The sequence below is a fragment of the Nelusetta ayraudi genome, unplaced genomic scaffold (assembly GCF_046127955.1).
Source record: "Nelusetta ayraudi isolate G7.1 ecotype Tasmania unplaced genomic scaffold, CSIRO-AGI_Nayr_v1 ptg000070l, whole genome shotgun sequence".
NCBI lineage: Eukaryota > Metazoa > Chordata > Actinopteri > Tetraodontiformes > Monacanthidae > Nelusetta > Nelusetta ayraudi.
The window spans coordinates 6,263,609-6,278,731 of record NW_027466120.1 but is presented as its reverse complement, the minus strand read 5'-3'; the positions used below and the strand labels follow the sequence as shown (position 1 = coordinate 6,278,731).

At 47.2% G+C, this 15,123-nt stretch overlaps 1 protein-coding gene across 1 annotated transcript in view; it reads right to left on the bottom strand.

Annotated features, from left to right (window-relative positions):
• Positions 1-247: 247 nt before the first annotated feature.
• tshz2 (teashirt zinc finger homeobox 2) overlaps positions 248-15,123 on the bottom strand; it is a 44,331-nt gene continuing 29,455 nt past the window's right edge. The window contains exon 2 of the mRNA XM_076042018.1: positions 248-3,838. Within this exon, the coding sequence (XP_075898133.1) occupies positions 801-3,838 (3,038 nt within the window). The 3' untranslated portion in view covers positions 248-800. The remainder of the gene's footprint in view (positions 3,839-15,123) is intronic.

The window sequence follows — 15,123 nt, the reverse complement described above, 5'->3', positions numbered from 1 at the left end:
AGTATGTTGGTTAAAAATAAACACTCACTAAAGTTGAACCACTTGGGAGGGAAAGAAGGATTCACAAGCAAGTTATCAAATGTTAACTCTTTATTTGAATAGGTAAAAAAAATGTGCAGGTATCACATGAATCGTCTGCCTCACTGTTGTCCTCCACGCCTGACACACATTGTTTGCTTTTGCATCTAAAACATATTTACATGTGAAATATCCTAATTGCTTTTGAGTAATGTACAGAATCCGAGTCTACTGGTGATTAAACATTTATTAAAGTGCCTTTTTTTTTCTCTCTCTTGCGCTTCTTTTTTCCGTTTGTTTTGTTTTCATTGCAACACAAAACATCTTTACATAGCAATACACTGTACAGGTCTTCATGTGTTGTTGCCACGTGTCAGTCTACCTGCTTCAACAGCTTTACATGGGTGTGCTGTCTCACAGAAGTCTTAAAGTACAATTAGTTTTATTATTATTTTTGCCTTTGAAGTACAATTGAAACTTGACATATCATACAAATAAATAGTAGTCATAGCCTGGGCTATCGCATGCAAACATCAGCAATTATGTTTCTTCAAGCAGTAATATATTTCATTACTGGTGATGCATTTGAGCAGGGTGCAAAAAGTATCTCATTGTGGATCATTTCCTAACCAGTGTGTCTTCGCCGCACTCCATGAAATGCTTAAAACGTCATAATGATGCACACTACACAATGCTTATGAAAAAGAAAAGAAAAAAGAAACATGGTTGAAATACTCGACCCGTGTGTTTAAGTAAAAAGGGGGTAAAAGGAGTGACAACAATTAGTCCTTGTCCATCTCCACATATTGTGAGTGGTTGTCGGGGGATTTGCTGTGAGTTTTACTCAAGTGGAGTTTGACCGCGTGGTTACTCGCGAATGTCCGACAGCAGAGCTTACATTTGAACTTGGCGTCAATGTCCTCCTCCATGGCCAGGACCTCGGTGGCTCTGACACTGAGGGCCTTGGACAGTTCGGGCTCCTCTCCCTTCGTCTGATGCTCTACTGGCATTTTGCACATGTCTTTGATCTGGAAACCCAGATGGGACTCCAGGTGAGAAATGAACATGGGGGGCGACCTAAACTGAGACGCGCAATCGTTGCAGTAGAAGACTGGGTGGCCCGTGTCCATGTTCTTCAAAAATTTAGTCCCGCCTGTTTTTCGCAGCTGGTATTTTACATTTGCTAACCAATGGCTTATGGTGGTCATGGACAACCCGGTGAATTTGGAGATGTGCATCCGTTCCTGAGGGCCGAGGTCTGACAGCAAGTATTTGCCATCAGAGGTCTGGAAGAGGCTGGAGGCGAACTGCGCTTGCAGGATTAGGAGATGGCGAGGATTCCAGTTTGACTGTCTGCCTTTGCGCTTGTGGACGGAGTAGACCTCAGCGGACACGTCCTCGAAGCGCCTGACGTCCGATTCCAGTTTCATCGTCGGGATCCTTGACGGTAAAGACGGCTTGGGAGTTGTGGCTTTTGGGAGAACTTTAACCATGTCTGCAATGTCGGAAAGGGCATATTTCTGCGGCATGGGGGTGGAAGGCTGCAACAGCGCGCTCTGCTTGCTGTGTTTGGATTTCGTCAGATCTATCGGCTGGTCATCACTCACAAAGAGAAAGGCGTTGCTGGGTCTGTTTCTTACGGCGTTCCCATGCATCCGAGCTGACTTCTCGCTGCTTCGGTTAACATCAGCAAAAATTGACTTATTGTGAGCAGACAGTTTATCTACTCCTGAGTTATTGGGCTTATTTGCTTTGCCTAGATGATTGTTGAGAACAGACTGTAGGGCACTGAGAGGGTTTATGCCAAGTACAGCCGGGGTGTCACTGAGAGGCTCTGAAGTCGTGCTACGTCCATTGCTTGCAGAGGGGCTGGGTGTCTTGCCTCTGTCTGAGAAGTCTGGGCTCAACTTCCCTTTGATCACATCACTGCCTTCATTCAAACAGTCTGCATCAAGCTTTGAAGAGGTAGAGGAATCATCCTGACAATCGCTGTCATCATTCTCCACCAGATCAAACTTAATGTCCTGACTTTCTTTACCATCGCTAATGCCAACCTTTTCATTTTTGACGTCCGTGTTTTGATGCTGTCCCTGGGGAGCCTCAGCTCCCACTGCACCGTGGTATAACTTTCCCTTTGGGGCGATTGGCCTCAGCTTGTGGTTAAAAGTCTGCTTCAGCTGAGAGAGCGGGGACGCAGGCAGATGGGTGTTTTTGATGATGCCGGAGAGCTGATAGGCTGCGTGAATGCTAGGATACGCACTCCAGCTCGGCGTCCCTGTCTGGGCTTTATTGATGGCAGAGGCCACTGTGTTGGCCAAAGATTTAAGAATGTCCCCTCCTCCACTCGAGTCTTGTTCAAGATCCTCCTCACGGAGATACGGGTACTTAAAAGCCCCATTGCTTGGCTTTTGATCCTCACCATCTTGCTTGTCATCTTTAGCTTCAATTTCTTCCATTTTATCTGATGTCCCTTCCCCCTGGCTCTCCTTCTCGCTGCTTTGGGGTGACAGGTTTTTCGGGGATGCCTTTTCTTCTTCTGCATCTTTGGCACCAGGCTCAGCCAAACCCTGGATCTTCTCTATGGCCAGGGGGTCGAGTGCTAACTGTTTGCCCTTTTTTGAGGCCGAGTTTGTGACTTTAATGAAGTGTCCAGTGACCATCATGTGTGTGGTGAGCTGCTGAAGAGTGTCATGCGAGCTACCGCACTCCATGCATTTGAGGATCTGAGACTTGCATGTCTCAAACTGCCAAGTGTAACTTGCTCCATTCTGATAGCCGTAGCGATTGTTATTGGCACTGGAGATGGCTGCAGCCCGTTGTGCCTCAGTGTACCCAGACACACCAGTGGTGGAGTCAGGAGAGCATGGTCTCACCGCTTCAAAGGCCCGTTTCTTTGCTGGTGGCAACAACTTGGGTGTGATCACTGGGATTGGCTCTTTCAAAGGCACTTTTTGGTAATGCTTAGTTTTTATCATATGGACGCTTAGGTCCTGCAACGAGTCGAATGAGTGGCCGCAGAACATGCATTTCAAAACTTTCTGTGCGTCCTCTTTCCCTTCCATGTCGTGTAAATTTCTTTTCCTCGACTTGGAGGATGAAGCTGACGAATTGCTTTGTTTGCTGTTGTTGTTGTCCTGGTAGTGTCCACTCTTGTTCATGTGAACCGTCAGCTCCACAAGAGTGTCGTAGGCAGCGCTGCAGTCCTTGCAGCGGAATCGGCTGGCTCCTGTGAACACTGAGCCGCAGGGTTTGGTGGATTGCCTGTACAGGTGGACCGAGCTGAAGAGGTTCGGCTTGGAGGGAGGCTTTGGGGAGAGCGTTTGCTGCAGGGTCTTGCTGAGTGCATCCTGGTGCCAGTCGAACTCATTCTTGGTGCCACCGTTGGTGCTGTCACAGTTGGCTTTGCTGGTGGTTTTGCCCATTTTCAAGTTTACTCCCATCCCCGTCCAATAGGAATCAGAGAGAAAGTTTGCATAGGCTGCCCTCATTTTCTCCAAGCTGCCAGCACTCTCCTCTTTATTTTTGGAGCTGCAGCTTTCATCGTTGCCCTGGCTCTCAGGTGGTGAGGAGGTTTTGAAGTCGGAGAGTCTGTCACTGTTGTCACTGAGGCGCGACTCCAGCTCGGCCTCCTGATTGGAAAGGACACTAATGGGAGAGTTCTGGTTGCTGTATGTATTAGTGCTCTTGTTGTCCAGGTCTCTGTCCTCGGACACTTTGGGGCTGGTCTTCTCCGAGCACTCCTCTTCAGTTTGAGTGTCGTTCTCTCCCTCAGCCTCAGCGATGGGATCCTGAAGGACGCCGTCTTCATCGGGCATGTACACTGGAAAAAGCAAACACACAGGGAAAATAACGGCATTAAAGCAGAGTCGAACAACAAAGACATGAATGTATGCATGCTTCAAAGGGTCCAGGTTGTGATATTTCGAGAAGCCATCAACGAATCAAGAATATGTTTTTGTTGATAAGTTTCAGAGACCATATAAGACAAAGCCATTGGAGGCTGTTTAGTGCCAAGGGAGGTTGGCTATTACGGCTGGACGTAATGCCTTTACTAACACACTGCTGCTGGTGTAACAGCATAATGTGATTCACGACAGGCCATTGACTTAGTGCTGTGCCCAAGGTTTTTCTGGCCTCAAGTTGAGATGTTTACAGCAATCATTGCCACTGAGTGACAAAAGGGAATTGATTCTTCTGGGGCCTGTTAAGTGTTATTGTAAATGACCTATTCTGGCGTGATTATGGATGCCTCAAAAAGCAAGCCTTCTGTTCTCAATAACACCTCGGCGCGCCTTGGAGCTACATGCAGGAATTGGCCAGAAGCAAACTCAGGCATATTAAGGTCCTGCATTGCTATTTCAAGAGTTGAAAAGCCCTAACTAAGGAAGAAAAAAAGCGTTAGCAAAGATTAAAGACCTTTGGCTATTTAGCAAAACTGCAACTATGTTGTTCATGTGGGTGCTGATGACTAAAGCTGATCTACATTTGAATGTTAAAGACCTCAAATTAAAGCCCCTCGTGCAATCTGTCACATCATTATATTTTCCCTGACAGCCTAATAAACAGCAATTAATTTTTCCATTATTCACCTGTTCACTCTCCCAACTCATGGAGCAACAAACATTATTGCTTCAATTAACACATAATTAAACAACAGTATTTCTAATTGACATATTTCCCATCATCCAATTAGCCGCGACTCTGAATCAGCACAGAGGGTGTTTCATGTGGCTACAGGGTCTGTTCCCCGTCTTATGAGCTAGAGCAGATGAAAGTGTCCACTACGACAATAACTATTCCAGATTACATAAAAATCGAACATCCGACAACCCACACAGCAATATCGCGACCAAACTTCGCATATCTTTGGAGGCCACACTGCAATAAATGCAGTTTGTCAGTCCTGTCACATATTTGAGATATTTTCCGCCTCGTAGTCATGCCGGAAAATGTGCATTTTGGGAGAGATGTGGCAGATGCGCTCTGAGTTAAATATGAATAGGACATAACAGCCCTGTCCGGGCACTTATGCATTTCATGTGGTTAATATTTCTTCTCTGAATAGAGGGCACTCAATGTGGGGACGGCTGAAGCTGAGCACTCAGGGGTCCCACACTGGGCGGCTGACGGAGCGTCTTCCCTTCTTTTCCTTCTGAAAATAAAACTTTTTTTTTCAATCAATATTTTACAAGAGCCTCAAGAGGCACCCGGGAGGTGAATTGCCTGCCAGCTAATGGATAGAGATGGAGATGGAGATGGGACTCGGACTTTCAAAACAAACATGGAGAATGGAGGCTCGCGAACAAGAGCCTGCACAGACACACACACATGCACGCACATGCACACATTTGCAACCCAGAGCCGCGATCCACCGCAAGAGGGATATTTTGATTGGCCAGGAGAGATTCTCGATGGCCTCCAAAACACCCTTGATGCCAAGGGAGAGAGTTGTCCCAAGCACAGAGGTATGTTTTATTTATGGCCGTACACTGTATATAGTATTCACAGTGTAGAGAGAACACCAGTGGCCATGACATGCTCCCAGTTGATGTCCTCTCCCTTCAAAGCCATCACTAAAGCTGAGGTGCTGGCACACCAAAGTGGCGGGATGGACATTTCCTCCAGTCGTTGCCATGTAAAAGCCATTTTCTTCATAATTGATGCGACTTAAAATTCTTGGACGCACGTAGTTTTGCACGCTCTATCGGCAAGATAAATGGGCCCTTTCAAGAAGACGAGATGAGTGGTGTTTCCTTGAAATAACCACTTGCAAGTAGTTGTATCAGTTCTCATGTGAATATTGGCGTCTTATCGTGGTATTCGAGGAGGCGACGCGCGGAGATTAGCGGCTGCCCTTCCTGCTGTTCCGCGCCTTTCTATCAGATGGCCTAAGCAGCAGACATCCAGAGGCACCAATTAACCTTGTGGCAGGGATCACTCCGAGATACCCGGCTGCATGTCTGACTCTGCCACTCGTAGCGGCTCTAGCTCAGCTCCACTGCTTCTTCGTCTATCACGGTGCTGCCGCCATGCCAGACTGCACTTTAATACAAGACCAGGTTCAAGGACAACATTGTAACATAGACAGATAAAACACTTTCAGCAGCACTACAAGATGTTTCAGTTCAAGTGTGTGTGTGTGTCTGTGTGTGTGAAGGGTGAGTGTGTGTGTCTGTCTGTGTATTAAAGATTATTATAAAATGGAATTTTTTAAAAGAGAAATTGAGTGAACTAGCCAACAGCAAAAAAGCTCATTGGCAGAACTTTGATTCATTTGAATGCAGCTGAATAGGGTGGTGCTTTTAAGTCTAAACCCTTATCGAAAAGGTACCACTATATGGTGGTTAAACTGGTGCATATAGCCTAAATTGAGTGGAAAGTACCAAACAGCGGGATCATTTTCTCTTTTTCCTTTCACAACCCCAAAAAAAGAAAAGAAAGAAAAATAGAAAATGTCTGCGGTGAAAAATTGTGTCTCTGAGGCCAAACGACTGCGGGGCCTAACTAGCCCTACGAAACAAGAGGCTGGCACGCCTCGCCTGAGATTTAGCATGTCATAAACCGCTGTAAAGCCTCCAATCTGTGTCACTACAAATTTATATCTTCAGACTGAGATATGCAAAGGTCAAAAAACCTGAGGTGTCCATCATAAATCAGGCCGCTGAAGTGTTTATAACCTTTATCCGTTAGAACAGACTCTTGGCATAGCGAGACCTGGATTTACAGAAGTGGGGGCCTGTTTCTGAGCCAAATTTTTTTACACCACTGACATCAAGAAAAGCTGAACAGCAGAAATATAGTATATATTTACTACAGTCATGGCAGCATGTTCTTCAATGACATGCCTTATACCTCTTAATGACGGATTTCAATCTAAAGCACAGATATCCTCTCACATGTTGGGGCCAAGTCAGCCGCAGAACTTCAGCGTTTTTGAACAAAATGCCACAACTGAACCTTTTTCTTTTTTTTTAAGGGGGTCATCAATTATTGCCTAAAAGACGAACATTTCCTTCAACAATGTGACAGGTGATGTATTGGGAGTTGAGCTAGCCGGCGGAGGAGGCTCGGCTAATGGACGGACACACAACCCCTGCGCTGGACTTTGTGCCACAATCGGCGGTAACTCTATCTTGAGAGAAGATTGGGTAATTCATAGGTGCCGCTGACAGGTCTGCGCGCCTGTGCCACTTTCCCCCAGACCACTCCAGTTGTCTCAAGCTACACTTTTTGCTGCGCGCAAATCAATATCCCTTTTTACTTCTCATTGATTGCCCAGCGGTGGCACCAACCTAAGCAGGACTGTTATGACATTTCTAGATTTCCCCCTGTCCTTGGAACAATCAATTACGCGCACGTGGCAATCAAAACCTCTTTGCAAAATGAACCTGCTCCGTGACATTTTCATCTGCCCGGATTTATGCCATGAAGAGGACACACCAAAAAAAAGAAAGAAAGAAAGAAAGGAAGGAAAAACAGGAAGAAAAGACAGAGGGCGGTCGCTGGAAGAACGACGCAGGTCAGGATCACTGAACAGTTTCCAGTGCGTCGCTCCAGGCATCATTCTCCTCCTCCTGACAGTTTCCATGGACATGTGAGCAACGTGCCCAATTAATTGTGTCTGCGTTTTTTTTTTGTTTTTTTTTTTAAAACACTTAGTCACCGCGCTTGTCGCGCTGTTATAAATAGGCACCAAGTGTCAGTCAAAAAGTACAAAATGATAACTCCAAAAGTTTGCACCGCTAGTTTGTGCCTGCAACGTGTTTTTTTTTTCATGTATTAAATATTTTTGTTGTTTTTTTGTTGTTTTTTTTCATTTTTGCGAGCTATCATTAGAATGAGACACACGTGTCACAGGGTTTAATATTTGACGGTGACATCTGACTAACTCAGTGAGCGGAGCACGTCAAGATCAAAGGCGCACGTTGTCAGACATCCTGATGATAGTCTTGATGACACATCTGAAGTTTGAAAGCGTGAACCGAATCACATGAGGAACGGCGGAGGAGCTAATTCTGAGCCCCGGAGCCATCTGTAAAGATCTGTAAACACCTCTCACTTCATTGTTCCTTGTCAAGAAACAGCCTCCCTCAGCCCAAGGACACCGCAGAGTAGAAAGAGAACAACCGCGCGCGCACTGCTCCCGACGACAAAAGTTATCTTCGGGTTAATTGATATTGCGGAATGAAAGAGTTCTGACTCGTGTTTGAGTGGAAACTTGCAGTCGGTTCCCATCAGGCCCATTATTTTATTGCAATCGCGTCAAAACCCCCCCCCAAAAAAACCCTTTCTTTCTTGCTGTATTTAGTGTCAAGTGATTATTTACGGTACACTGATCGTGGGACTCCAACACAGTCCAATTCATAGCTTTTACAAGGGAAAGCAGGTTGGAAAGCGGCAGCGAAACCCCCGCAAAGTGGCTTCGCCTGATCTGTCTGAGGCTCCGACGAGAGAACCAGGAGACGGAGACACTCACGTTAATTTTTGTATGCATGAAGGAGATGTTACTTAAAGCGCATTACGTACTTCACTAAACACGAGCTATTCATGCAGATAAATGCCTTGCTTTCATACGCCCTCAACTTTAATATTTAATAGTCCAATATAATCAAATAAAAAGCCCGCCGCTCCGAAAAAAAAAAAAAAGGACAGACTGTGAGCACAGCAAACAGCACAATGTGCTCAGACGGACCCGGAGCCAGATTAATATGATAGGATCGCAAATATGACACCATATCCTGCCATCTGGCTGTTCATTTGGGCAAAAATGATCACAATAATTATGGCAATTAATCAAAAAATGTTTTTCGCCACCAACATTCTGTTAACTAAAAGCACCGAGAAGTTTTGGAGAGAGCAGCCGGCCCGGCCGAGAAACACAAAGCGACGCAGGCAAAAATAAATAAATAAATAAAGGCAGGCAGGCGGTCGCGCACGCCGCCCTCGCTGCCTGTTTGCTCTGAGTTTCACAAACGCGCTTTCTTCACGTCAACGGCACAAATGTGGGAATTTCTGAGAAGCGCGTGTTTGCATTTTTTTGCAACGGATGCTAATCATTGCATTTACTCAGCCAGCGTCAGGACGCCCAGGAGCGACTCGCCCTGCCTCGCCTCGCCTCTGTGATGTCACCGGTGGCGCCGCTGCTCCTTTTGATGCCGACTAGGAGCTTCTGCTCCGAGACGCATCAGTCGCTCTGCCGCCTAATTGGGAGCGAGCGGCGGGAGAGCGTCGCAGTCTGCACTCCGCCACCCAAGAGCGGCACAACTTTGAACACGCCACCCCGCCTGGTGTTGCATCTCACCAAAGGGTCCCCTATCAGCAGTGGCAGGGTGGGTGGGAGGTGGTGGTGGTAGTGGTTGGGGGGGGGGCGAGGACCCAAAACTGATCGGTGCAACACTCCCATCCCTGCCGCCCCGGACCGTCAGCAGTGCAGCGACACGGAGCCAGGTGGAGGTTTGTGTAGCATCGATTACAACACAGAGAAAACAACACGACGGGGAATGGATGAAGACTTCCAAATGTTTCAAAGTTCTTCTTCATCGATCCAAAAGTGTTCTTCATGGACAATGGACGAGGTTTGCTTTATTTTAAGAAATGGCCAATAGTATCAGGTGGAATTGGACATATCAGTAATTGTCGTGGAACTGGACACACACAGACACACACAAACACACAGACACACACACACACACACACACACACACACACACACACACACACACACACACACACACACACAGGAACTTTGACAGTCAACCAATCAAACATCCACATCGGGCATCATACAGTTTATCTGAGCAGTGTGTCTAAACATACATTTATACATGTAAAGCACTTCTTTCAACTAATACTGACTTCCCAGAAAATTACCCACGATGCATCACATGCTCGTGAGTTTCAGACCTGAACAAACACATCCTGAAAAAACAATAAAAAATAGAAATAGAAATTCTTGTCGAACTTGTTGGGGGAACAGGGAGGACGAGCAAGTGAATATGCTGTACGGGGCTCGTCTCCTTTCTGTCCTCCTCCGCTAACAGGGAGAAGGAAAATATAAACAATTTGTCCAGCGTGCAGGGTGACGTTACAAGTGAAGAGGCTTAAAAGCCTGAGTGTATATTTGTCAGATTATAGATGATCTCTCCTGCCCCGGCTGATGCAGGGTTCCAGTTGGTGGAGCAGAAGAGGGGAGGCTGCTGCTGCTGCCGCTGCTGCTGCTGCTGCTGCTGCTGCCGCTGCTGCGTCCTGTTTTCCGCCAGCGGAGCAGGAGGGGAAGCGGCCCCACTGCGCCGCTCTGTCACTCGGTCCGCGAGGAGCCCGTGACATGACTCCCTCTCTCCCTCTCTCCCTCTCTCTCTCTCTCTCTCTGCAGGAGCGACATGATGAGGTCTGATGGTTCCTTTCTGCAGAATAGCAGTTTACCCCTCATTCACCCTTATCAGGGGAGCGGAGCCCGTCATCTTTGCAGCGGTGCCACTCAGGGAAAGCGCCGCACATATTGGAGCTGACCAGTCGAGCAAACAGGGCGGCGCTAATAAAAGACCATCTTGCGTTGGTTCAAATTTCCCTGATTGAATGTCAGTCAGGAATGTTTGCGTGGCAGCGGGAAGGAAAGTGGGCCACCGTTTAAAGGGCCGCTGCCGCCACCGCCTCGCACGCACACACACACACACACACACACACACACACACACACACACACACACACACACACACACACACACACACACACACACACACAAGTCCTTTGTTCTGCTTTTATGAGATACTGAGTGAAAGGTATGATGGGCTCACATGCCGTTTGTTTTCCACGCCCACTGGCCCTGGACTACGTAAAGTGCTTTTCAATTCCACCGCCGTCATTGTTTTCTGTTTTGTAAACCGTTTTTTTCTCTTCTTCCTTTTTTCTGGCGGTTATTATTTTTATTATTCCAAGTTTTCAGGGTCAAATAACAAAAAGTAAACCCAAGCACGTTCGACCAATGTCCTGATGCAGCGATGGATTCGCTGGAAACTAAAAATAAAGTAAACGTTTATTACAGGCGGTTGTATTAGATTTTTTTTGCTGTTTAATCACACTGGAACACAAAGATGCTTTTTTTTTCTAAATTCCATTCCAGGCTAATAGATCCCTTTTAACGTTCCACACCAGACCTTCAAAAGTGGTTGCCTGTTGCCTTATTACCTGCGTCTTGCTTTAAACATTTTTAGTATCACAAAAAGCAGCCGGCAGCTCGCCTCCTTCCCTTCCTGCTCCTCGGGCCGGGCTCCATTTAGCCCCCCTGCTCCCCCCTCCCCCGACACTACCCCCTCTCCCACCCTCCCCCTAGAGAGATGGGCCGATGTATGCAGCCCATACAGTCCCCATGTCATAAACTTTGCATGAACCCTAAACACTGGCCCTCCCCAAACAACAACAGCCCTCCATCAAGGTCGGGGTCCGTGATTAATCTGATAGTGCAGCTGGAAGGAGACGGCTCGCGCCTTCTATTAAAACAATCTGCATTTCACCGAGTCCACCCGCCTGCTCCGTCCGTCCCTGTTATGGATCTTTCATTAGATCCTGGACGGGCTCCAGCCAAAGCTCTCCTTGGACAAGCAGTTTTCTTTTTCGCAAAGGGAGGCGCATTTTATTTGTATCCCCCCCCCACCACCTCCTCCCTCCCTACTTCTTCTTACACTCCAAGTTCATCTATAGTAAAATTGCCACTTTTTCCCTTCATTAAATGCAACGAGGGCCGCAGAGTGAATGCGCGGCGCTGTCACTTTCCGGCGGCTCGCGAGAAAAGGGGGGAAAGAATAAAAAGCGTGAGGCGAGGCCACCGGGAACCTGGAGCTCGACGGGACGGGACGGGGATGAGCGACGGCGGCGGGGAGCGGGGGGGAACGGGTGGGGGGGGTGGTGCTTGGGAACAGCCGCGCCGCCTCCCACATTCACATCCGTTTTAATGGCAAATTTGTTGTCAAGAGCCCTGCGCTGAATGATTAGGTGGCCCGCTGTTCTTCTGAGAAGTGCAAACTTGTGGATTTGCCTGGCGCGCCGCACTGTCACTTTGACAGCCCATTCTGAGAACAATGGCCGCCCAAATAGTGAAATGTGTTGGCACCCCGGCACGTTGAAAGTTTTCCCCCTCAGAAACTGGCTGTTTTTTTTCCTGCTGTTTGTGTGCATTCCGCCGCGCTGATTCCTCCATGTTGATTAGGATGGGGTGGGGAGGGGTGGGGGGGTAGGGTGGGGATGGGGGTGGAGGGAGAAGCCAGTGAATCGGGCTCCCCGGAGCAGCCACATCAAACATTCGCCAGAGATTGACAGTCACTCCATTGAGCCAATTATTTCTGCTCATAAGACCTGCTTCTATAACGGCTGGTTAAGGACTGCAGCCATTGTCAGCGGTTGTAATTGAACCACCGCCAGCACACACACACACACACACACACACACACACACACACACACACACACACACACACAAGCCCAGCAGCAGTTAGTGGCAACACTGCCCACTCAGTTTTGCCCCCCAAGACAAAGAACAATTACAAACGTAACATTGTTTGCATTAAAAGCCTAAAAGTCGAGAGTTTTCGAGGCTTCAGAGAGGAAGAACGTGCGCGAGTCACCGCCAGCTTCGACTGTGGGCTAATTTCTGGGCTTTTTTTCCATTTTCCATTTCGGGAGTCACCTACGATAACACAATAAAACACAATAAAAGCGGCGCAGCTTTTGTGTGCGGCGTCCGCACCGCTGAGCAAACACATCAAGGCTTTTCAAATATTACTGCGGAAGAAAAAATATATATTTGTAATAAAAAAAAAAGTCAAGACTGCAACAAACATGTTATTTCCCGGCGCTATATCCTCATTTAGCCTACAAGTCAGTGGTGTGACATTTGTAGCGCCGCTCAGTCGTAATGGAGGAGTGGGTGCCGACTGCAGACGAGCGAGGGGCCTTTTTCTCTTTTATTCATTGCATGGGTTGGGTGGGGGGGAGGAGGGGGGGTGAATGGTTAATTTATTGAAAAGAAGGTAGGCGGACGAAGCAGCGGAACGGAACTGATACCCCTGCTTGGCTGTAGGTTGTGCACCGGGCGGGAGGGGGAGCAGGAGGAGGAAGGGGAGGATGAGGAGGAGGAGGAGAGAGAGAGAGAGAGAGAGAGAGAGAGAGAGAGAGAGAGAGAGGGAAAAAAAGGAGGTTGAGGGAGGCGGAGACCAGAGCGACAGAGGAACGGTTAATGGAAATGAGTGACAGGCTTTCAGAATGATTTACAACGGGTGGCGCTGCGGCAGAGCCGGCGCTTGATGGATGATCCTGAAAGACGGAGACGAACCATAAATCATGTCTTTGAATCATTGACAGAGATAAAGGAGGGGGAGAAAAAGCAATGGCATTGACGTTCATTCTTCCAATAATGTACATTGACGAGTTACACTACGGAGCCTTAATTAAAAAGTGAACGTGGGTCTTCTCCCTCTCTCGGCTCAGCTGCCCCCCCCCCACCCATCCTCCCCCAACCTCACCCCCCCCGGATATGCTCCTTTATCCCTCTTCTCCCCCCCCCCTCCTCCTCCTCCTCCTCCTCCACTGCGATATCAATGGTAATTAAAGATGCTGCATCCCCGGCCTCTGTCCCACAGCCACTTCCTCCAGCTTCCCACGGCAGCCAGATTAGATAAGTGCGCTGCTAAGAGATAATGTCACCCCTCAACAATATCAACGCGGCTCAGGCCCATTTGTTTCTACATCTGCAAACACACACATTCACAGAGGATGGAGACTTTCCTTTCCCTTTTTTCTTGTCTTTTTTTGCTCTGTACAACAAAAAAGGGGGTTTCAGACGTTTTTTTGTTTTTTTTTACATGTACTGATTAAAAGAAAAAGGCAAATAATTCACTTGAATTGAGAATTAAAAACAAAAAAAACAAAAACAATTCTATCCCCGTCTAGACGCCGTGCCGCTCTGTCGTGACTGCAGATGGCACTTAGATAAAGAGGAGGAGCCCAGTCGGAGCGCAGGGGAGTCTGCATGAGTGGCATTCCACATCAGCTGAGCACCCTTAAAGTGCATACAATGGAGCAATGAGGTGAAAGTAATCCTAAACATCTGTCTCGTGTGTCCTACACGCACAGGCTGTTTGTTCAAGTTCTAGGAAAGACATTAGCGAGAGGGGAGAGGGACGGCGGCGAGAGGGGAGGATGTATCAATTCATGCACTAGTTCTCCAAAGGGATTAAGCCGGGCCTCTGTTGTCTGTCTTCTGGCTGCTCTGGCAGCACAAAATGGAGAGGGCTGCCCTACTAATGCAAATAGCCAGCTTTCAAGACACGGCGTAGCGAGAGTGTGTTCGTCTTTAAAGTTCAGCGTGTTGCTGTGAGGGTTTCTAAAAAACACTATCAATCGTTAACAGTGTTTTTATTACACTGTGTAGTAAAAGGCAGGAAAAGAAGAAGAAGAAGAAGAAGAAGAAGAAGAAGAAGAAGAAGAAGAGCAGCGGCACCGTAAGACTGCTGTAAGGATGATTATTAGCAACTCAAAGATCAGTGTGAGTGTCAAGATGTTCAGAAATTGCTTTTTTGTTGTTTTAATGATAGATGCCCCACCACTAGATGTCAGTAATTCATCCATGTCCTCTACTGTTTAAAAACACAGTTACCTATAGAACAAAACGAAACACCCTGATTGCTGTGAATCCAACTGGATTTCTGCAATATAGTGTCAAATATCAGTAGGGGTCCAAAAGGAGCCCCTCAGCTTACATTGTGAAAGGAGGGTCTTTAAAAGGGTGAATAATATTTTAGGCACCATGATCCCCGACAAAAAACAGAACATAATTTCTAAAAAGCCACTAAACTTAACCGTCAAATAGAGTAAATAATAAAAGATGGCGGATCATAGTTTTATCGTCAGTTGGTATGAATGACACGTGTGATCAACACTGAAAAAACATTTACAGTGTTTGCAAACTAATTTTTAGATGCTACTAAATATTACACAAAAGGGGAAAAGGATGCATGATTTAAGAAATCCTCATGAGAGGCATTTGTGAATCTTTGTTTCATCAACCACAGAAACTTTCCCATGAATGACGGCCGGCTTTCAACCATTTCCCCTC